The sequence below is a fragment of the Plectropomus leopardus genome, chromosome 7 (genome assembly GCF_008729295.1).
Source record: "Plectropomus leopardus isolate mb chromosome 7, YSFRI_Pleo_2.0, whole genome shotgun sequence".
NCBI classification, from domain to species: domain Eukaryota; kingdom Metazoa; phylum Chordata; class Actinopteri; order Perciformes; family Serranidae; genus Plectropomus; species Plectropomus leopardus.
The window spans coordinates 27063403-27080331 of record NC_056469.1 but is presented as its reverse complement, the minus strand read 5'-3'; the positions used below and the strand labels follow the sequence as shown (position 1 = coordinate 27080331).

Here is a 16929-nt window from a genome sequence, read left to right as displayed (position 1 = left end):
GTTTTCTGTGGGGCAATGCTGCTACTTGTCTTATGATTAATGTATTTGTGTCTAAGGATTTGTTGATCTATTTTTCAAAACATGATCCATACTTCTTGAATTCCTTCACTGCCGGCTGCAGCCACTAATCCAGCCTTCACAGTAGATGCATGCTTTAAATGTTTGATGCACATTAATAAAAAAAACATGTGGGAAAAACTCAAGAGGTCCTTAAAGTCATTTGCGTATACAAGGTTGATTTACAGTGTCTGCTTTCACAGACTTTATGAGTTAGTTATTCACTACAGAAGAGGGTGTGTTGGGGAAGCAGCTGAAGACGTTGCTTTTCCACAGAGGTGGCAGTATATGTTGTGTTTCTGTTTGTGTGTGACATTACTACTGAAGCTACAGTAGAATAGTTTCACAATATTAGGAGAAGGAATGGCACCTTACTTTGTTGTGAGGGGCTAATTATCAACATTTTTCACATGCAGAGAACTGCACGTATTATTCTTAGATCTTACACCTGACCAGCCACAATATTAAAGCTACTGACAGGGATCATTGTGTTACACTGCAATTTTTAGATAGGAAAGGTTGGGTCCTGGCATTCATGTGGATGCCACTCGACACACACCACCCACCCAAACATTGTTACAGACCAAGTTACAGCCCCTCATGGCAACAGCAGCTCCTGAATGCATGCCAAGCCGCAACAACTGCTCATTAATGACCCAAGAAATGTGACAAAGAGCTCAAGGCCTTAACGTGGCCTCTAAATTCCTCAGCTCTCTTGAGCGAGGATCTGCAGGACATGCCGGTTCCCTACCTAACAATCAACAGGACTCAAACAATCCACCACCAACGCCCTGGTACAAGACACCAAAGGAAATCCTCCACGGCTCCCGTGTCCACGGCTCAACAGGTCAGAACTAAACCCAATCCCCAGAGGTCGCAGAGTTGATCAGACTTGGCTCTGGAGTTGCTGTATATTCACTGGATGCTCGATTGGATTGGGATTGGAGGAATTTGGAGGCCAGTCTGACGCCTTGAGCTTTTATGTCACATTCAACAGGCCATTTTTGAAGATTTTCAAGTGTAGTATTGTGAAGCTTTATCTTGCTGGAGGGAACAGGTAGTGTCATTGCAGTGAGGAGGGGTACTTGGTCTGCACCTATGCTTGGGTGGGTGGAATCCACATAAATTTCGGGACCCAACGTTTCCCAGCAGAACACTGAATTTATACAAGATGATCAATGTTATTCACTTCACCTGTCTGTGAGATTCTTATTGTGAATGATCTGTGTGGTAATGCATTTATACTCTGGAGTTTGTTGTCAAAAGTTTCAACATTTAACCAGGCCTGTACTCCAGTTTCTAGTGTAAAACGGGCACAATGATTGACCGACAAAACACTGAGTGACTGAGCGACGTGAAGTCATTGTAGTCAATCTCACCCCTTTTTCTTCCTCTTTTCCTCTGCCATCATCAGCCAAGTTGTTGCTCCACCCATCCAGACACAGAGAGAACAAAAGGAAGGAACATCAGAGAAAGTATCCCAGAAGAGGAGTCAACATCACTTTGGCAAAGGCAATCCAAGGTAATACATCGCTCGTGCTGTACTGACCTGTCAGCAAATGCATCCTGGTACAGATTCCACTGACTTTTAACAAAAGTTGGTTGGGCAACTGTTCAAACAACCATGAACTTATTATCAATAAAACCAAATGCTCACCTTCTTTCTTGCAGCATCATCAGGACGTGTAAATCTTCAGATGAAGACCTGAAATCACAGTCCGGTAATATGAGAAGATGCAGGTGAAATTCTTTGAGGAAAACATTTTAAAAGTGAGTCCAAAAAAAGACAGAAAAACTATTTCATCACAGGGATGCACCAAATTTATTATTCTGCTCTTGTGACAGTAACAGGGCCAAATATGAACACCCTAACATACAGAGCTCTCTAAGCTGCCACAAAACCCACGCAGTACGCACTTCTTCATCAACACCGTCCGAAAACTAATCTATGTGGCTTCATACCCTTAAATCTGCAACTTTTAATAAGTTAGCCAGGAAAACATGTTTTTTTTTTTAACTACCTGCCACAACCTCAGTGCCATGACAAATCTAATCCATAAAAACAAATGTTACACTCATGACCAAACAAAAAAAAGGACATTTTAGTGCACAATGTGAGTTCTGTACCTGAAAAGAAACATACATGCTCAACATGTTTATATATTATGCGCCAACCAATTATATTTGTATCTATATTACGCCAACCTTAATAAAATAAGTTAATTATGAGTCTGCATTTCAGCATACTTCTTAAAACACATTCAATGCAATATGTACAAACAATCAAAACAAAAAAAAAAATCATAGCTAATTTTACACAAAATATCCACTAAACCATTTTCAGAATTTCACTCCACCCTTTTTAAGACCTAATGATTTAAAGGTTGTCTGACGTTAAGAGCGAGCTTAAAGCAATTAATACATAAAGATGGCATACCGTACAGTGTAAGATCAGTGAAAATAGTAGACTTCATCAGTGCAGAGTGCAGTTTGCAGAGGAAGAGAGGCAGTGTCTGGATAAGACTTTTCAGTATCTATTCCTGCATGAGAGTCAAAGCAGAGTAGCATCCAACTCAATCTAATAGATTTAATCTCCTTCATGCAAAAGGGAGAAAGAAGCAGCATGTGCGGAAATGACTTTCACACCAGTAGATTGCAGTAAGCTGCAGCTGCTCTGCCACAAATAAAAAAAGATGTGGGCTTTTTCAATGGATTTAACATGAACACTAGATGCTCTCTTGACTATTAAAAACATGTGTGTGTGCATGTGCAGATAAAATACATAAACAATCCAAAACAGTGAAATGAAATTACGAGTTGAACTTCTTGGACAACAGATGTAAGGGGTAAAATAAGATCCTCTAAAAGGAGTGACAGGATGATAAATGTATTCTTGTAAGCATTTGTGGTCCAATATGAAATGTTCCCTTTGAATAACCTCTCATCCGTCATCACCGCTCTTAAGCTGCTTTTGACAGATCCATCAATTCTGTCACATCATCAGCCACGTCCTCGTCCGCTCTCCTTCCTCCACTCTCCTTTGGATCTCTCCACTTTCTCTTCTGCTGCTGGCGCTGCAAACTTTTTCATGACTTCTTTTTCAAACTCTTCCATTTCTTCCTCTAAAGCGCTGTCCTCTTCCTCTTCCTCCTCCCCGTTGTCGTCTACTTCCACCATGTCTTCTAAAATATCTCCCACGTCCTCCACAAACTCCAGAAAGCTCGTCTGGTCGTGGACGAACACTTCATTCTTGAAGAATTCGGCAGCTAGCTTTTTGAGCTCCTCTCTTTTGGAGTCATCCACTCCGGCCTCCTGTGCCTTGGCGAGGTAAGTCTGGAGGATGGCCTCAAACTCGGGGAAGGGGACAGGGAGCAGCCCCTCGGCATGGGCGCAGGCCTCCAGTGAGTCACACTGCTGTTGTGGTTTGGGGTTTTGCCGGAGGCGGTCTCTCTGCTGGGCCCAGTACTCGGGCTGATCCAGGGAGGGTCGGCTGTGTGTGTGAGGCGGCTTCCCGTCACCCCACAGGCGCTCCTCCTTGCGGCCGTTAAATCTGTGCTCATCTTTGTGTTTCGGGGAGCTCGATCTTTCATTTTTCCAATCTGCGTGGTGGTTTTTGTCTTTCTCTCCTCCTCTGTTCCACTTTTCTTTCTTTTCCCACTGTTTACTCTCATCTTTCTTCTTCCACTCTTTATCATCTCTACCATTTTTACTCCTCCGCTCGTACTCGTTCCACTGTTTCCTCTCATTCTTTCCCTTCCTTTCTTTTCCATGATTTTTGCTCTCCTCCCACTGTTTTCTCTCACCCTTTCCTTTCCATTCTTTACCATGATCTTTGCCGTTTTTATTCTTCCAGTCACCATCTTTCTTCCACTCTTTCCTCTCCCAATTCTCTTTGCTACTTTCCTTAAAGCCATCTTTCCCTTTCTTCCATTCATCCTTGCCTTTGTGCTTCTCTCCGTGATCTTTTCCTACCTTCCAGTCGTTCTTCTCCTCCTTCCCCCTCCATTGTTTACCCTCATTCACTTTCTCATGTTTTGCTTTTTTCCAGTCCTTCTCCTGCTTTCTTACTTTTCTCTCATTCTTTTCTATCCACTCTTTCTTACTTTCCCTATCCTTCCACGGCTTCCCTTCATCACCTCTGCTACCCTTTTCTTTCTTCCACTCTTTCTCCTTCCATTGCTTACTCTCATCACTGTACTTCTTTTGCTTACCTTCCTTATCAAACTTTCCTTGCTCATGCTTTCCCTTTTTCCATTCTGTTTTACCGCCATCTTTCCACTCCTTTCTCCCTCCTTCCTTCCATTCAGATTTATCTCTCTCTTTCCATTCCGTCTTCTCGCTAATTTTCTCCTTCTTCACATCTTTCTTCCTCTCCCTCTGGTCACCCTTTGTCTTCTTCGGCTGTCTCTCTGTGGATCCGGCTGTGCCGTGGGTGCTGTCCTCTGGCTGGCCACCGGAGGGCGGTGCAGAGGGCTTTACCAGTGCTTCACTGGCTGCTAAAGAAAACACAAGAAGTCAGTAAAAACATGAGAAGCAAGCATTCAAGTGAGAATAACAGAAAAGGAGCAAAAGGAAGAAACACACTGCACCCTCCCTGGCTGTCTCATATCTATCATCTGTCTACCCTCCTCCACGCCCCCTCCCTACCTCCTCCCTGTGTCCCTTTGTACCTGAGGAGAGTTTTAATTCAGTCACAGTGGATCTCAGTGTTTCTAGTTCTTTCTGTAGGGCCGGGACAGACTCCAGCTCTCTCTTCATCCTCTCGTTCTCTTTCTGAAGGACAGGGAGAGATGCCATCTCTTTCTTCAACCTACTGTTTTCCTCCTCCACCTCCTCCCACCGCAGACGCTCCTTTGCTCCCTCTGCTGCCTGTCCCTTGGCTACTTTTAGCTCTTCTTTTTGTGCCTGTTTGAGAGAAAAAAAAGAACAGGAAAAGAGGGTCCTGTGAGAATATTACAAACTCAGTGACACGTTTATGCACAGACACACATTTATGTAAATATGTATACCTCACGCACACACTCAGAGGAGAGATAAGGAGACAGAATGGAGTCACACCTGAAGTTGGGCTTGTAGCACATAAATCTGCTCGTTCCCTTCGGCTAACTTATTTAGAAGCTCTGTATTGTCAGCATCTACCGGCGGTGGAGGAACCTCTGGATTAAGCCACTCCTGTCAACAAATTGCACACACAGAACAGCACAATGGCAAATTTAGATGACTTCTCAAAATTACTATTGTGAGACACAGTAGAGGAGAAGAGAGAGAACAGCACATGTTGATGAGACAGGAAAGGACAAAAGTCCAGAGTAGCACAGTTGGTAGACAATAGCAGTAATGGTGCCAGTGTTGTGGGTGGTCTCCCGCTGGGCATCATACTAAAAATTCATGCGGTGGTACTCATCATGCTGTAAACTCGGTACACAAATGGTATTTATAATGAATAATATTTAGAGAGAACACAGACTGAAGAGAAGGACAAAAACGAAGCGAAAAATTGACGTCAGACTGACCTGTTTTCCTGGTACCTCTGCATCTTTCAGCTCCACTGTACCATAGTCGCTCTCTGCAAATGTATTATGCAAAGCTTAATGTTCATGTGAATAAATACACTGTCAAAGAACACAAGTAAAAGCTTTTCATATTATGGAATAAATGCCACCTACCCAAACAACCATTAAGGTTTTTATCATAAAATGCGCACTCCCGAGCAGATAAAAGCCATTTATACTCTGTATATCTAAAATAAAAGTTTATGGACAGTGAATGTATTGATGGTTGAAAGCCTTTTATCTACAATTTTGCAACTTATCAGTTTAAAACCTTTTTTTCTATGTTCTTTCACAGTTTTTACAGAGACTGTGCTAGGAGCTATTTGGGGGTTTAACTGGAAAAGGTTTGGGTGGTCAAGCTCAAAATTACTGGTTTACATTGTGGTGATGTGGCACAATGTTCATTCAACAACAGCAAATAAGCCTCATTGCAAAAGTGCATAAATCGTTCTCTTTCTCGCTCGCACAAATTTAGAAGCGTGCAGGGTTTTTAAAACTCACTTTTAAAAGAATAGTTCACCTGCAATATGACCATTTGTATATCACTTACTCACTACATGGAACACAGAATCTATGAAAAAACGTTGTTTTTCTCACGTCTCCACAGTGAATGGAGAATCTAAAACAGGCAAACTTCTTCATGAATCGATGTAAATGGGGACTGCATTTAACAACAGCAAAACTGTATCAAAAGATCTGTTTACAGGGCGCCTAGTAGCTCAGTTGGTGGAGTGGGCGCCATGTACAGAGGCTGCGTCCTCGCTGCAGTGGCTGCTGGTTCAATTCCTGCCTCGGCCGTTTGCTGCATGTCATTGTCTCTCTCTCCCCATTTCACACTTAAGCTATCCTATTAAATAAAGGCAAAAAGCCCCAAAAAATAATCTTTAAAAAAAAATATGTGTTTACAACTCTGTACGTACTCACAACTTGTACAGTGTAATTCAAGTCTCATTTATCCAGTTGTGTGCTCAGTGCTTCCCAGACATATACTTTTTTGCTAAATTGGTGCAATAAAAAAACACTTTGGCTTACAAGTGGCATGCCTGGGCACGTGCGTGTGTATGAGCTCAGCCTGAGCATAATTCGAAAACATGTGCGTGCCCAGGCATGCTTTAAATCATAATGTTTTTACAAAGATTCATGTGTTTACGAGTTAACGACAGGATAAATGACACTTGGATTATACTGCACAAGTTGCTGTGAGTTTGTAAATGTCTATTGCTCTATATCAATGTTTTGATATAGATTTCCTGTTGTTAAACACTGTGCCCATTTTTAAAGTGGTTGCCTCTTTTGGATTCTCCGTCCTCTGCGGAGGCATGCAAGATAAAGTTTTCTTTATGAATTCAAGGTTACATGCAGTGAGTAGCTGATAGACAAATGGCCATTTTGTGGGTGAGGTATTCCTTTAAAAAAGGCATCAGACGCATAAAAGTTTTTTTGCATGCATAGTCACACATACAAAATACATGCTGTGGGCAGGAAAGCACTCATTCACTCACACACACACATAACATACCCTCATCCAGGTCCATGAAGACACCTGCAGGTATAATACACCTCAGTCTCAGAGCACCCTTTGTCTACTTTACTGCTTCTAACATCATTTTCTTCTAACTCGCTGCACTTTAACATCTTAAAATTCATCTAAAATTCATTAACACAGGAAGAGGCAAATGGTATGTTTACCACTTCATACGGCCATATGGGGATGCCTACCTGAAAAAAAGATGGTGCCAAGGCCTACCAGGATGACGGCACCCAGGATGCACTTGTTCACAGAGAAGCCACTCTCTTCCTCCCGCTGTGGCAGCTGAAACTCTTCCTCTCCTTCCTCTTCCTCTTCTGTCCTTCCGATCCGCTCCAGAACTGCCAAGAGAGACCTCCGTCTCCTCACCTCTGGCTCTGCCTCCTCTCCCGTCTTCTCAGTTGTCTCCTCAACCTCCTGTGAATCCACAGGGGAGTCTGGAGCAGTGGAGGGGAAGAGTGTGAAAAGCTGCTGTCACAGTATATATTGACTTTTACTTTGAAATATACAGTTTTAATCCTTTAATGGGTTCCCCCAAAGCATATATGCTAAAACAGCTGATTATTTAATGAGTAGCTATAAACTGGACAATTTTTCTGGCATATTTATTACTGTAAAGCTGTTGCACATTATTTGGCACAAATTTGCTCTTGCACTTACAAAGTAGATGTTAGATAGCACAGCAGCTCCGGCACTGTAAATGGTCTGATGCTGCAGTATACTCCTCGTGGGAGATAAGATGGCACGCTGGTTAATTTGCTCTGTTGCCATTCCTTATTTTCTTTTTAACTGCATAGATAAGGCTTAAATCTTGAATAAATCGTCTGGAAAGTGATTCAAGTGACTCATTTTGGAACTTCTGGCACCAAAGTTTCCAAAGTATTTACATAACAATTTTTTTCGTAAAAAGAGCAGTGGCACTATAGAGAACTCTGATACTGAGCTAGTTGTTAAACAAAAGGTGTGTGAAGAAAAAAAAAAGCACAACAAAGCAAAAGAAGACTCATTTTTTAATGCTGTAGCGAGAAAAAGAACTGCGGACCAAAAACACCACACTGCAAAAAAACTTTAGAGGCCCGGTCCCTCTGAAGCCAATTTACTCCTGCAGGGTGTCATGCAACTAAAAGTTTGGCTGTCACATCATGCTCCCTGCCTCGTACCAACCACAGCCTCTCCAGACAACCTCCTGGCCCAGATACTGAACAATTCCATAACCAGCTGGTCCACCAAGTACACTTTAAACACAAATACACACTGTTAAGTCTCCCAAAACAAAGGCAATACCAAGTGGAGATCTAACGTCACACACATAATAAAAACTGCTGCTGAGATTGTTATAATGGTAATGTAATAATGACTGGACGTAAGTTTCCATACCTGCCTGTTTACCTAAGTCAGTCGTCCTCAGATCTGACTCGTCCTCTTCCTGTTGGTGCTCCTCCCCGTTTAGCGGATGCAGTAGCCCGTCCTTTGGGAGCCTCTCTTCCTCCTGTGTAAACTCAACCCCTCCCAGAGTCTCTGTGCTCAGCGTTGAGGCTGGCGGCTCATCAGAGGAGGGGGTTACATGGGTGTAGGAGTCAGAAAATGACTCCGGGTCATGGCTGGACTGTGCCGGGCCCTCAGGTAGGCCCTCTGACTGGCTGAGGAGTGCATCACTGTGTGGGACGGAGCTGCCGGAGACTTCCAAAGAGGTGGGCACAGCGGCGTCGGGGGTGTCAGCGGGCACAGAGGTGTGCTGCTCTGCGCTCGTGTCTTCACCCAGCTCTGCTGTTTTTTCTTCGGGTCTTTCTTCTTCCTGGGTTAAAGAATTAGGTCATTAAAATTAGGATTTGACTGATATTGGATTACCAGGACAGATACTGACACTGATAATCAGTAGTGAATGAGACCGATAACCGATATTTGGAATTGATATGCATTTACAATCAAAATGAAAATATTTCTGTCAAAATTAAGAATTTGGAAGATGACAAATTCCAACACAAATCTTTGTTTAGATGCCTCTAGCAAATGTTTAATAAAAACTGAAACTTTCAACATCATATGCAGCAAGTTCCCAGTGACGTTTTTTTTTTAAAATAAACTTAAGTGAAAATAAATAAATGAATAAAAATAGCTCCCTGACTTTTTATAAAGTAAAAGTTCCTCCATGCTGACACTTTCTTTACATGTATTGCAGACTGCCTTCCCTGGTGTTGATTCAGTGTAATACGCACACTTTTTTATTAACTGATTTTATCAGCGATCACTGAAATAAAACGCAGATACAGATAATCAGCAAAATGCCAAATAACGGCCCCAATAATCAGCCAGGCAATAATCTGTCGACCCCTAGACAAAATTCCTGAAGGTTTTACATTTGTGGTTTAAAATCAAGAAATGCACCTAAATGTTGACATTTTGGGCTGTGTGAGATGAGAAGTTCTATGGAAACAGAGGGAAGGGAACTACCAGCATCCCAACATCTTAAATAATTAGCATTATATATTTCTTTATTTTGTTTAATCTGTAGAAGACATGATGTGTAAAAACATTAGTTTTTGTAAAACAAGTGTTTGCCATTTTACAAGGGGTTATGTGTTGGACTATTTCCTGGCTAGGACCAGTTGCCAGGCATCCAGCAGAGACTCCAGGACGTGAACGGTCGCAGCCAAGAAATAGTCCACAATAGTCCAAGGAGGTATTGTTACTTTCTAGCTGAGCCAGGCTAACTGTTTCTGGTCTTTAAGCTAACTGGCTGTAGCCTTATATCTCACAGACAGACATTCCTACTGTGGTTTTTATATTCTCATCTAACTCTCTGCCAAAATATACACCAGTGTATTTTCCAAAATTCCTATTAATTAAAATATATAAAAAGGTAAAAGTGATATGTTTGCAATTTTATGCATTTTGTGTACCTACCTTTAATAAAAAATTAAGAATGTACATTTGATAAAATTTCTTTAAATGGAAATGAAAAAATATTTATAACTCTATTGAAGGGGCTTTATGTGAAATTCAGAACATATGAGTTGTCGGTACACAGTTCTAAACATGGACGTGTGTTAGCTCCATTAACAGTGCTAAACAATGGCAACGGGGCTGACAGAGCTAACGGTGTTAACCACGGGGGAACCAGAAGTTGGGCAAAAGGCTTCTGCGCCACCACCACCCCAATATCAGCAGTAAACTGACCTATCAGCAAAGTGCAAAGCAACAGCAATGATCTAGCCTGTGGGATACATACATGCACTAACATGCACGTTCTACTGGATCAGTTTACGACAACAAACCACAAAGAAGCTCAGTTTACAACACACACAGACAGCGTGACTTCTTTCTCTGCACAGGACACCATAACTACACTTTGTCTTTACACAGCAGAAAGTTGTTTGCTGAGAAATCACTGTTCTGAACAACTGATACAGAACCTTGGAGAAGCTGTAGCCTGGTAACAGCTGACATGAGTCATCCTCAAGGTAAAAATACTTGGATGATACTGTGGCTAGACACCCACTGGCCAATCAGAACCAAGCATCCCTTGTGGCTATGGTGTAAACAGTTTAAAGGCAGTTCAACCAAAGCATGGTATAATTACAAAATAAAGCACAGCAGAATGCCTACATTTGCAAATCCTAATTACATATTCAGCTATGCTGTGTAACAAAAAGTACATTATGGAAAACAATGTGTATTTTTGTCTTACCAGGTGGGCCTCCACAGGGAGCCCCTCTGCAGACTCTGCACCATTTGCAGGCTGGTTCTCCCCAGAATCTGGCTCATCAAACCCAGAAACAAGAGGCAAGAAGACTTTAAGAACAATAGTTTAACACAGTATTCCCCAAACCTCTCCTTGAGTACCATTTGTCCTGCATGTTTGCTGCAGCACAGCTGAATTAACTGATCAGTCTGTCAGGAAGTAGCTTCAGGAGTGATACTCGAGGAGAGGTTTGGGGAACGCCTTTTTTTGACAAAGTTCAAATGTTAAGGCAAACAGACAGCAAACAGTAAGTAGGTACAAAATAAGAACTTGAACATAATAATAGTGTTAGAAATACATTTTGCAAGAGTAGTGACTAAGGTCCAAATGACCAAACTTCAAGTCACCTGCATAGGTGGGGAAAGGTCTTGACGTGTATCCAATAAAACAAATTTCCAGAATACTGGCTCTCGTTCCCATTTATTGCAGAATAATAGAACGTAAATTATTTGCTGTGAAGAGGACATAAAAATGAAAATAAATCCAGCTTGTTTAATGTCTTCACGCTTGCGATAATGGTTACAGTAAGAACCGTGTGTTCCCACCACCTATGTCACATCACTTCCTGTTTACCGGTGACCTATATCACCTGCCCATACCACCTGACTAATTAACCAAAATAATCAAATAAATAAACATGTAAACAAAATCATTTACACAAATAATTGCATGATTGGCTCCTACAGTAAGTGCCATAAGTAATCTCACAATCTTCAAATGTATTGTGACAAACACCTGCTGCAGATGTGGAGCTTTCTTCATGGTGCTCTGTCCGCTCTGCCAAAGGCCTCAGGGTTTCAGCGACAGTCTCCTAGAACAAAACAACATACAGTCAAAGGACATTAACACACAGACAATATTACCGTTTAGATATTACTGCTGGAACCTGAAGTCTTTTACTGTCTTCTGTCTGAGCACCAGTAGTGACGGACTGTCACTCTGTTAAACAACAGCTCCTGCCAAAATGCCACTGAAAAAGCCAGTGGGTGTGTTTGTTTAAGTCTAGACATCATGCCAGTTAACTTCTCTGCAAAACAGTTAAAACCATAAAAAAAGAAAAGAAACAGAGACAGTCTTATTACAGAAACCTACTTCATATCCAGGTGACCCAAAAGAAAATCAATTGGGACAAAGAGTTTTCTTTTTTTAAAAATAATGCCTTTTCAACGAGGTCATGCACAGCGACTTCCTATGCTCTTTACAGAGTGGTGATACCTCAGGAGTGAGGATGGTCCAGCTGTTGTTAGCACTGCTGCCACCAGACATGGCCCCCTAGAGGCTTTGCCTGTCTCCTGCAACATAAGAGAAACATACAAAACAGATGACATGATTATTAGTAGTTTATTGTAAAGAAGTCACATTAGAATTATAATCTCATCCCTCAATCTGATTTTTTTAAATGCCGTCAACATTTAGCACCGAATATTTTATGCAAATTTATCGGCAGGCAAAGTAGTGGTAGGAACATTGGGCACAGCAAGCAGCAATTGTAAAATCAAACGCTGTAAGATGTCCTCGGGGAAGTCAGCCTTTTCCACAAAAGGCTCTTATATGTGGAACACACTTCCAACCAAAATAAAATTAACACAAGATATTAAGATTTTTACCAAAAGTGTTAAAGGTTGGCTGAAGGAAAATCAGAGATGTCCGCATTTTTAACTATTTTAGATTGTTTTTTAGTTGAGTGTTGTAACTGTACATAATATTGATATTTGTGCGTTTGTACTGTAACTCTGTGTTGTAATTCTATGTAATCTTGATGTAAATATTAACCTTTATGTCTTTTTTAACCATTACTGTTATTGTATGGACATTATTGTATGTAACCTTGATTTTCTCTTATTTCTTTTTCTTTAAAAATAGCCTAACAGGAGTTGGAAACAAGCAGTAGCTATAATGTCTATTGTTTATTGGCTTGTTTCTAACAGGTGGAAGTTGTACTATGTTAATTCACATCGTAACAATCAAATAAACTATATAAAAAAATAAATGTAAATGTTGTGTATATCTTCACTCTGCATCAAAGCTGGCTGTGTGATTTTTCAACAAGGTAATTCCTAAATTATATAGATTAAATAGAATTTTGTTTTATTAACAATGCACTTGTCACTGAAACGACAGCTACCTAAGTGAGCAGGTGTATTGTTCAACAGCCTGTCGCAAGTCAGCAATTAGGTAGACAGGCTGAGTACTGCAGCCGAAAGAAATTTACATTTTCTGTTTACCCAAGCACAGGATTTGAATACATGCCTCTGCTATTCAGCCTCACCCATTCTGCCAATAAAGGAGCTACTGTAACACATCGCTCTGTGTGTGTGTGTGTACATGTGTGTAATGTGTGCAGGAAGTCCAGCTCCCAGGGGCCATTCAGTTCTTCATTAGTAGTTTGTGTGTGTTGTGGGGCTTTTGGTCACCCTGGCTTTTGACTAGCTGAGACATGTTTTGGCACGGGACGCTGGTAACTAAGGCCGGCACCATTCTGGAGATACGGACAGCAGAATGGGTTTCCCATTTCAAAGCCACTGGTTTGTTCATCTCTGTAAATCACCCAATTTCAACTGCATAGCAAATATTCATATTCATTTTTGCACATTGGTTGGGAATTATAGAGTTTACAAGAAGATAAATGTATGGTTCAACCGTTTTCCTGAATCTCTGCAGCAGTGACCAATTTCCAGGCTGAGATCACTCAAGCGGAAACACAGACTGACATTTCAATTTCACCTCCTGGTCAGATACAAGTGTCAGGCATTACAGCTGTATAAAGCCCTTCCTCTCAAACAGCAGAGGAGGACATGGCGAAGATGCATATTTATCAGGAGTAGTCTGGCTTTCTTCAGCAAATGCAGAAAGAGCTAACCACTTATATTAACACCACATTGTCTGGGTAATGACACACTTCACTCCCCAAATTCAATTCTCTCCCAGCTCCGCAATTTAGGTCTCCTAATCGAGTGCCTCCCAAGAGGAGTCTACTGAATCTAGCCTAGGGCCCTAGGAGCATTGTGGGGCATATAGTGGAATGGCTTAAATAGATACCAGCTAAATATAGCCACCATGAGATTGACTAGAGACAGAAGAGGGAGCATGCAGAAGATGGCCATGGGGAACACAACAGAGGCAAAAATTTATTCTAAGGACAGTTTTAAAAGGATTACTTTAACAGCATCACAAAGCCGATGGCTTTTAACAGAGAAAAAATAAAAATCCAATTCCTAGTGTGTACTTTCTCTCTGATTTTTATGAGAAATATCTAATATAACCTGCAAAGCTCTAGCTTAGGGAGGTTGAGTTACATCATATCCTCATAGCAGTCATATAAATAAAAGATACTTGACACCCTGCTTGATCTCAGTTTATTAATATCTTTTTATGCAAACAATAAGCCTTTCCCTAGTTTAGTTTATGTGCCACATAAAACTGCAATAGGCCATATTATGTCTTCAAAAAACAGCCAAATGTATGATTAAAGCTGCACGCCTCGTCTTATTATCTTGGTCTCAGCGTGGAAAAATTACCAAAAAAGGTCAAGAGAATAAACTACAGGACAGGCCACTTGAGCAGCAATGTTAGGCTGTCAGTAAACGCACCATAACCAGCATGTTCACACACAGCATCATCAACAAAACAACACATCGTCAAATTAGCACTTAGCTTAGTTAGTCAGACTCAGAGGAGGACGCCTGTGACAGGAAATGTCATATGTAGATGGGCTCACTGATAAATAAAATAAAATAAAAATCGAGTTTAATTTTGAAAACACCTTTTTTAACGTGTTGAATGTCACTGCGAGTAAAGTAAAAGAGCCAAATGTCAACATTAGACGGTAAAAACAAAACTTTCAATCGTTACAACAGTCACACGAGCAACCAGGAAAAAGTGACTTAAACGACGTTGGCGGCGCTTTGGAAGAAAAAAACAACAGAAAAGACGCTGTTACGTTGCAGTAAAAATATTAAGTTCAATGCAAATTTAGGTCAGCCTTACCGTGGTCCGTCGCTTTACTTTAGACCCCCACAGTCTGTCACAGAAACAGCAGACACTTCTCAGTCTCACCATCCAACTTGCGAACTTAGAAAGTGCCTCCTGAACTTGCATGATCCACACGCCTCTCGTCCAATCACAGCCGGCGTCCGCTCTAGTCCCGCCCCTCTCCATGCAGCTCGACCAATAGGAATGCGGCGTCACTGTTCTTCGCTGGGAAAGGTTCCAAGTTGATTGACAAACGCAGGTGATGTGAAACATGCATCTTACATATGATAACACCAGCAGTCCTCAGCGTGATAGTCCACAGGCTTGGGCTGACTCCAGGTTAATATTTTGGTCACGATATCCTCATTTCCCATATAAACAGCTTGTAAAATGTATCCTGTTTATGTTCAATACACAAATCACACATTTGACCTCTGTAAACACTGCAAACTTGAAAGTCTCATTACAGTCACATAAAAGCTAAATCAAATAGTTTATATGATTAAAAAATAGCTCAATTATAAGATTAACCACAACAAAATGAACAAACATGCAGACATAAAGGAAATTCTTTTTCTACTCATGAGTTCCTTTATTCAGTGCACACCAGTTTGTGTTGTACAGTGAACATCAGGGGTGCCATTCCTCAGCTGAAGGCAGGAAAACCCAGCGGACCTTTGTAGTTTCTGGAAATGTTCAAGTGTATTTCATGGAACCCAAGAAGAGCATCCTACAGACACTGAAAAACAGAGATACAAATATTTTGAACATATAAAATAATTTTAAAATTCAGGACATCTCATTGAAATTGCTGCTTTGTAAGATTAAAGAGGAGCAGTGTGTATGATTTTGCGGGATTTAGTAGCATCTAGAGGCGAGGATTGAAGATTACAACCAGATGAAATTTCTCCCTGTTAGAATTCTTTCAGTGTTCAGGAGGTTTTAACCGGAAGCTAAATTATCTGCAGAGGTCTCCTCCTCTCCAAAGCAAACGCAACAGGTGACTGAAATGGGTAAAAATGCTAAATAAAGCAGTTTCAAGTTACAAATCAGTGTTTCTATTATGGTGTTTGGCACGTAGGAGACAGGCAGCTAGCCCAGCACCTGCTGATGTGTGCGCCCATGTAACACGATCCAGATGTTCAGGAAGTTTTAACCAGGAGCCACAGACCCTGTGATTTTCACCAGTAAAATGGGCCTTTATAAAGCAGTTTCGTGTAAAAAAAAAATAAAATAAAATTTTAAAAATCAGTATTTTTTCTACACATTTGTTGCAGAAAGGCTGCCAAACTACACTGGCAGACGCAAAACACAAAAACACACTACAGCCGCTGTTTGGTTCGTCTATTCTAGGCTACTGTAGAAACATGGTGATGCAACATGGTGGACTCTGTGGATGAAGACCCGCTTCTTATGCAGATATAAATGGCTCAATCTATGGTAATGTAAACTCAACAGTTCTTATTTTCAGGTGATTATACACTTAAGAAAACATACGTATTATATTATATTCCATTTCTGCCAATATATCTAAATCATACACACTGGACCTTTAAACAATACAAAATCGCATTAGAAAGAGTACGCTAAGTGCTCAAGTGGTAGTTTGTTATCATATGAGACAAGACTAATACTTGCCAAAGCTTTGCCAGCACCGCTGATCAAACACTCCATTCCCGATGAAATAATAGCTGGTTGAAATTATGCTTTTGGAGCCAACGGAGAAAAATGGGGAAATCAATGTTTGACCACTTGATCTTCTCTCTCCTTCAGTCTGTCAGTCCAGGATCTCTTTGATGCACCAGCAGCAGAGGAGGAAATACAGGCACTCTTTGACGGACTGGATGAAACTGTAGGCGAAGTTTCCTCCCAGGAAGTTTTTGCCTCTTCCCAAACCCATGGCCATGTCCCGAAGGTGCTGTCCCAGAGAGGAAGAGGGCATGGCCTGGGGAAGAGGACGCTGGGGATGCATGGCTCCGGAAGAGGGAAAAAAAACGAAGGCAGAGGCAGCAAGGAGGGCAGTCGATGAGAGGAAATAAGAGGTGAGGTCTGACAAATTGGATCAGACTGGGCCGCTG

At 41.3% G+C, this 16929-nt stretch overlaps 1 protein-coding gene across 6 annotated transcripts; it reads right to left on the bottom strand.

The window, feature by feature from the left end:
- Window positions 1-1855: 1855 nt before the first annotated feature.
- On the bottom strand, window positions 1856-14950 carry pbxip1b (pre-B-cell leukemia homeobox interacting protein 1b). Of its 6 annotated transcripts, none has more exons than XM_042489893.1 (11): window positions 14867-14950; window positions 12095-12171; window positions 11615-11690; window positions 10826-10893; window positions 8515-8932; window positions 7329-7574; window positions 7129-7152; window positions 5571-5623; window positions 5116-5229; window positions 4728-4962; window positions 1856-4553 (listed from the first exon to the last, which is right to left on the bottom strand). In XM_042489893.1, exons 2-11 carry the CDS (start codon window positions 12143-12145, stop codon window positions 3058-3060), a joined length of 2781 nt encoding a protein of 926 aa, XP_042345827.1. In that variant the 5' UTR covers window positions 12146-12171; window positions 14867-14950; the 3' UTR covers window positions 1856-3057. The 6 variants fall into 6 exon arrangements, with proteins under 6 accessions (XP_042345827.1, XP_042345828.1, XP_042345831.1 ...); XM_042489894.1 differs by having other exon boundaries at window positions 1856-4550; XM_042489897.1 differs by having other exon boundaries at window positions 4872-4962.
- Window positions 14951-16929: the final 1979 nt, after the last annotated feature.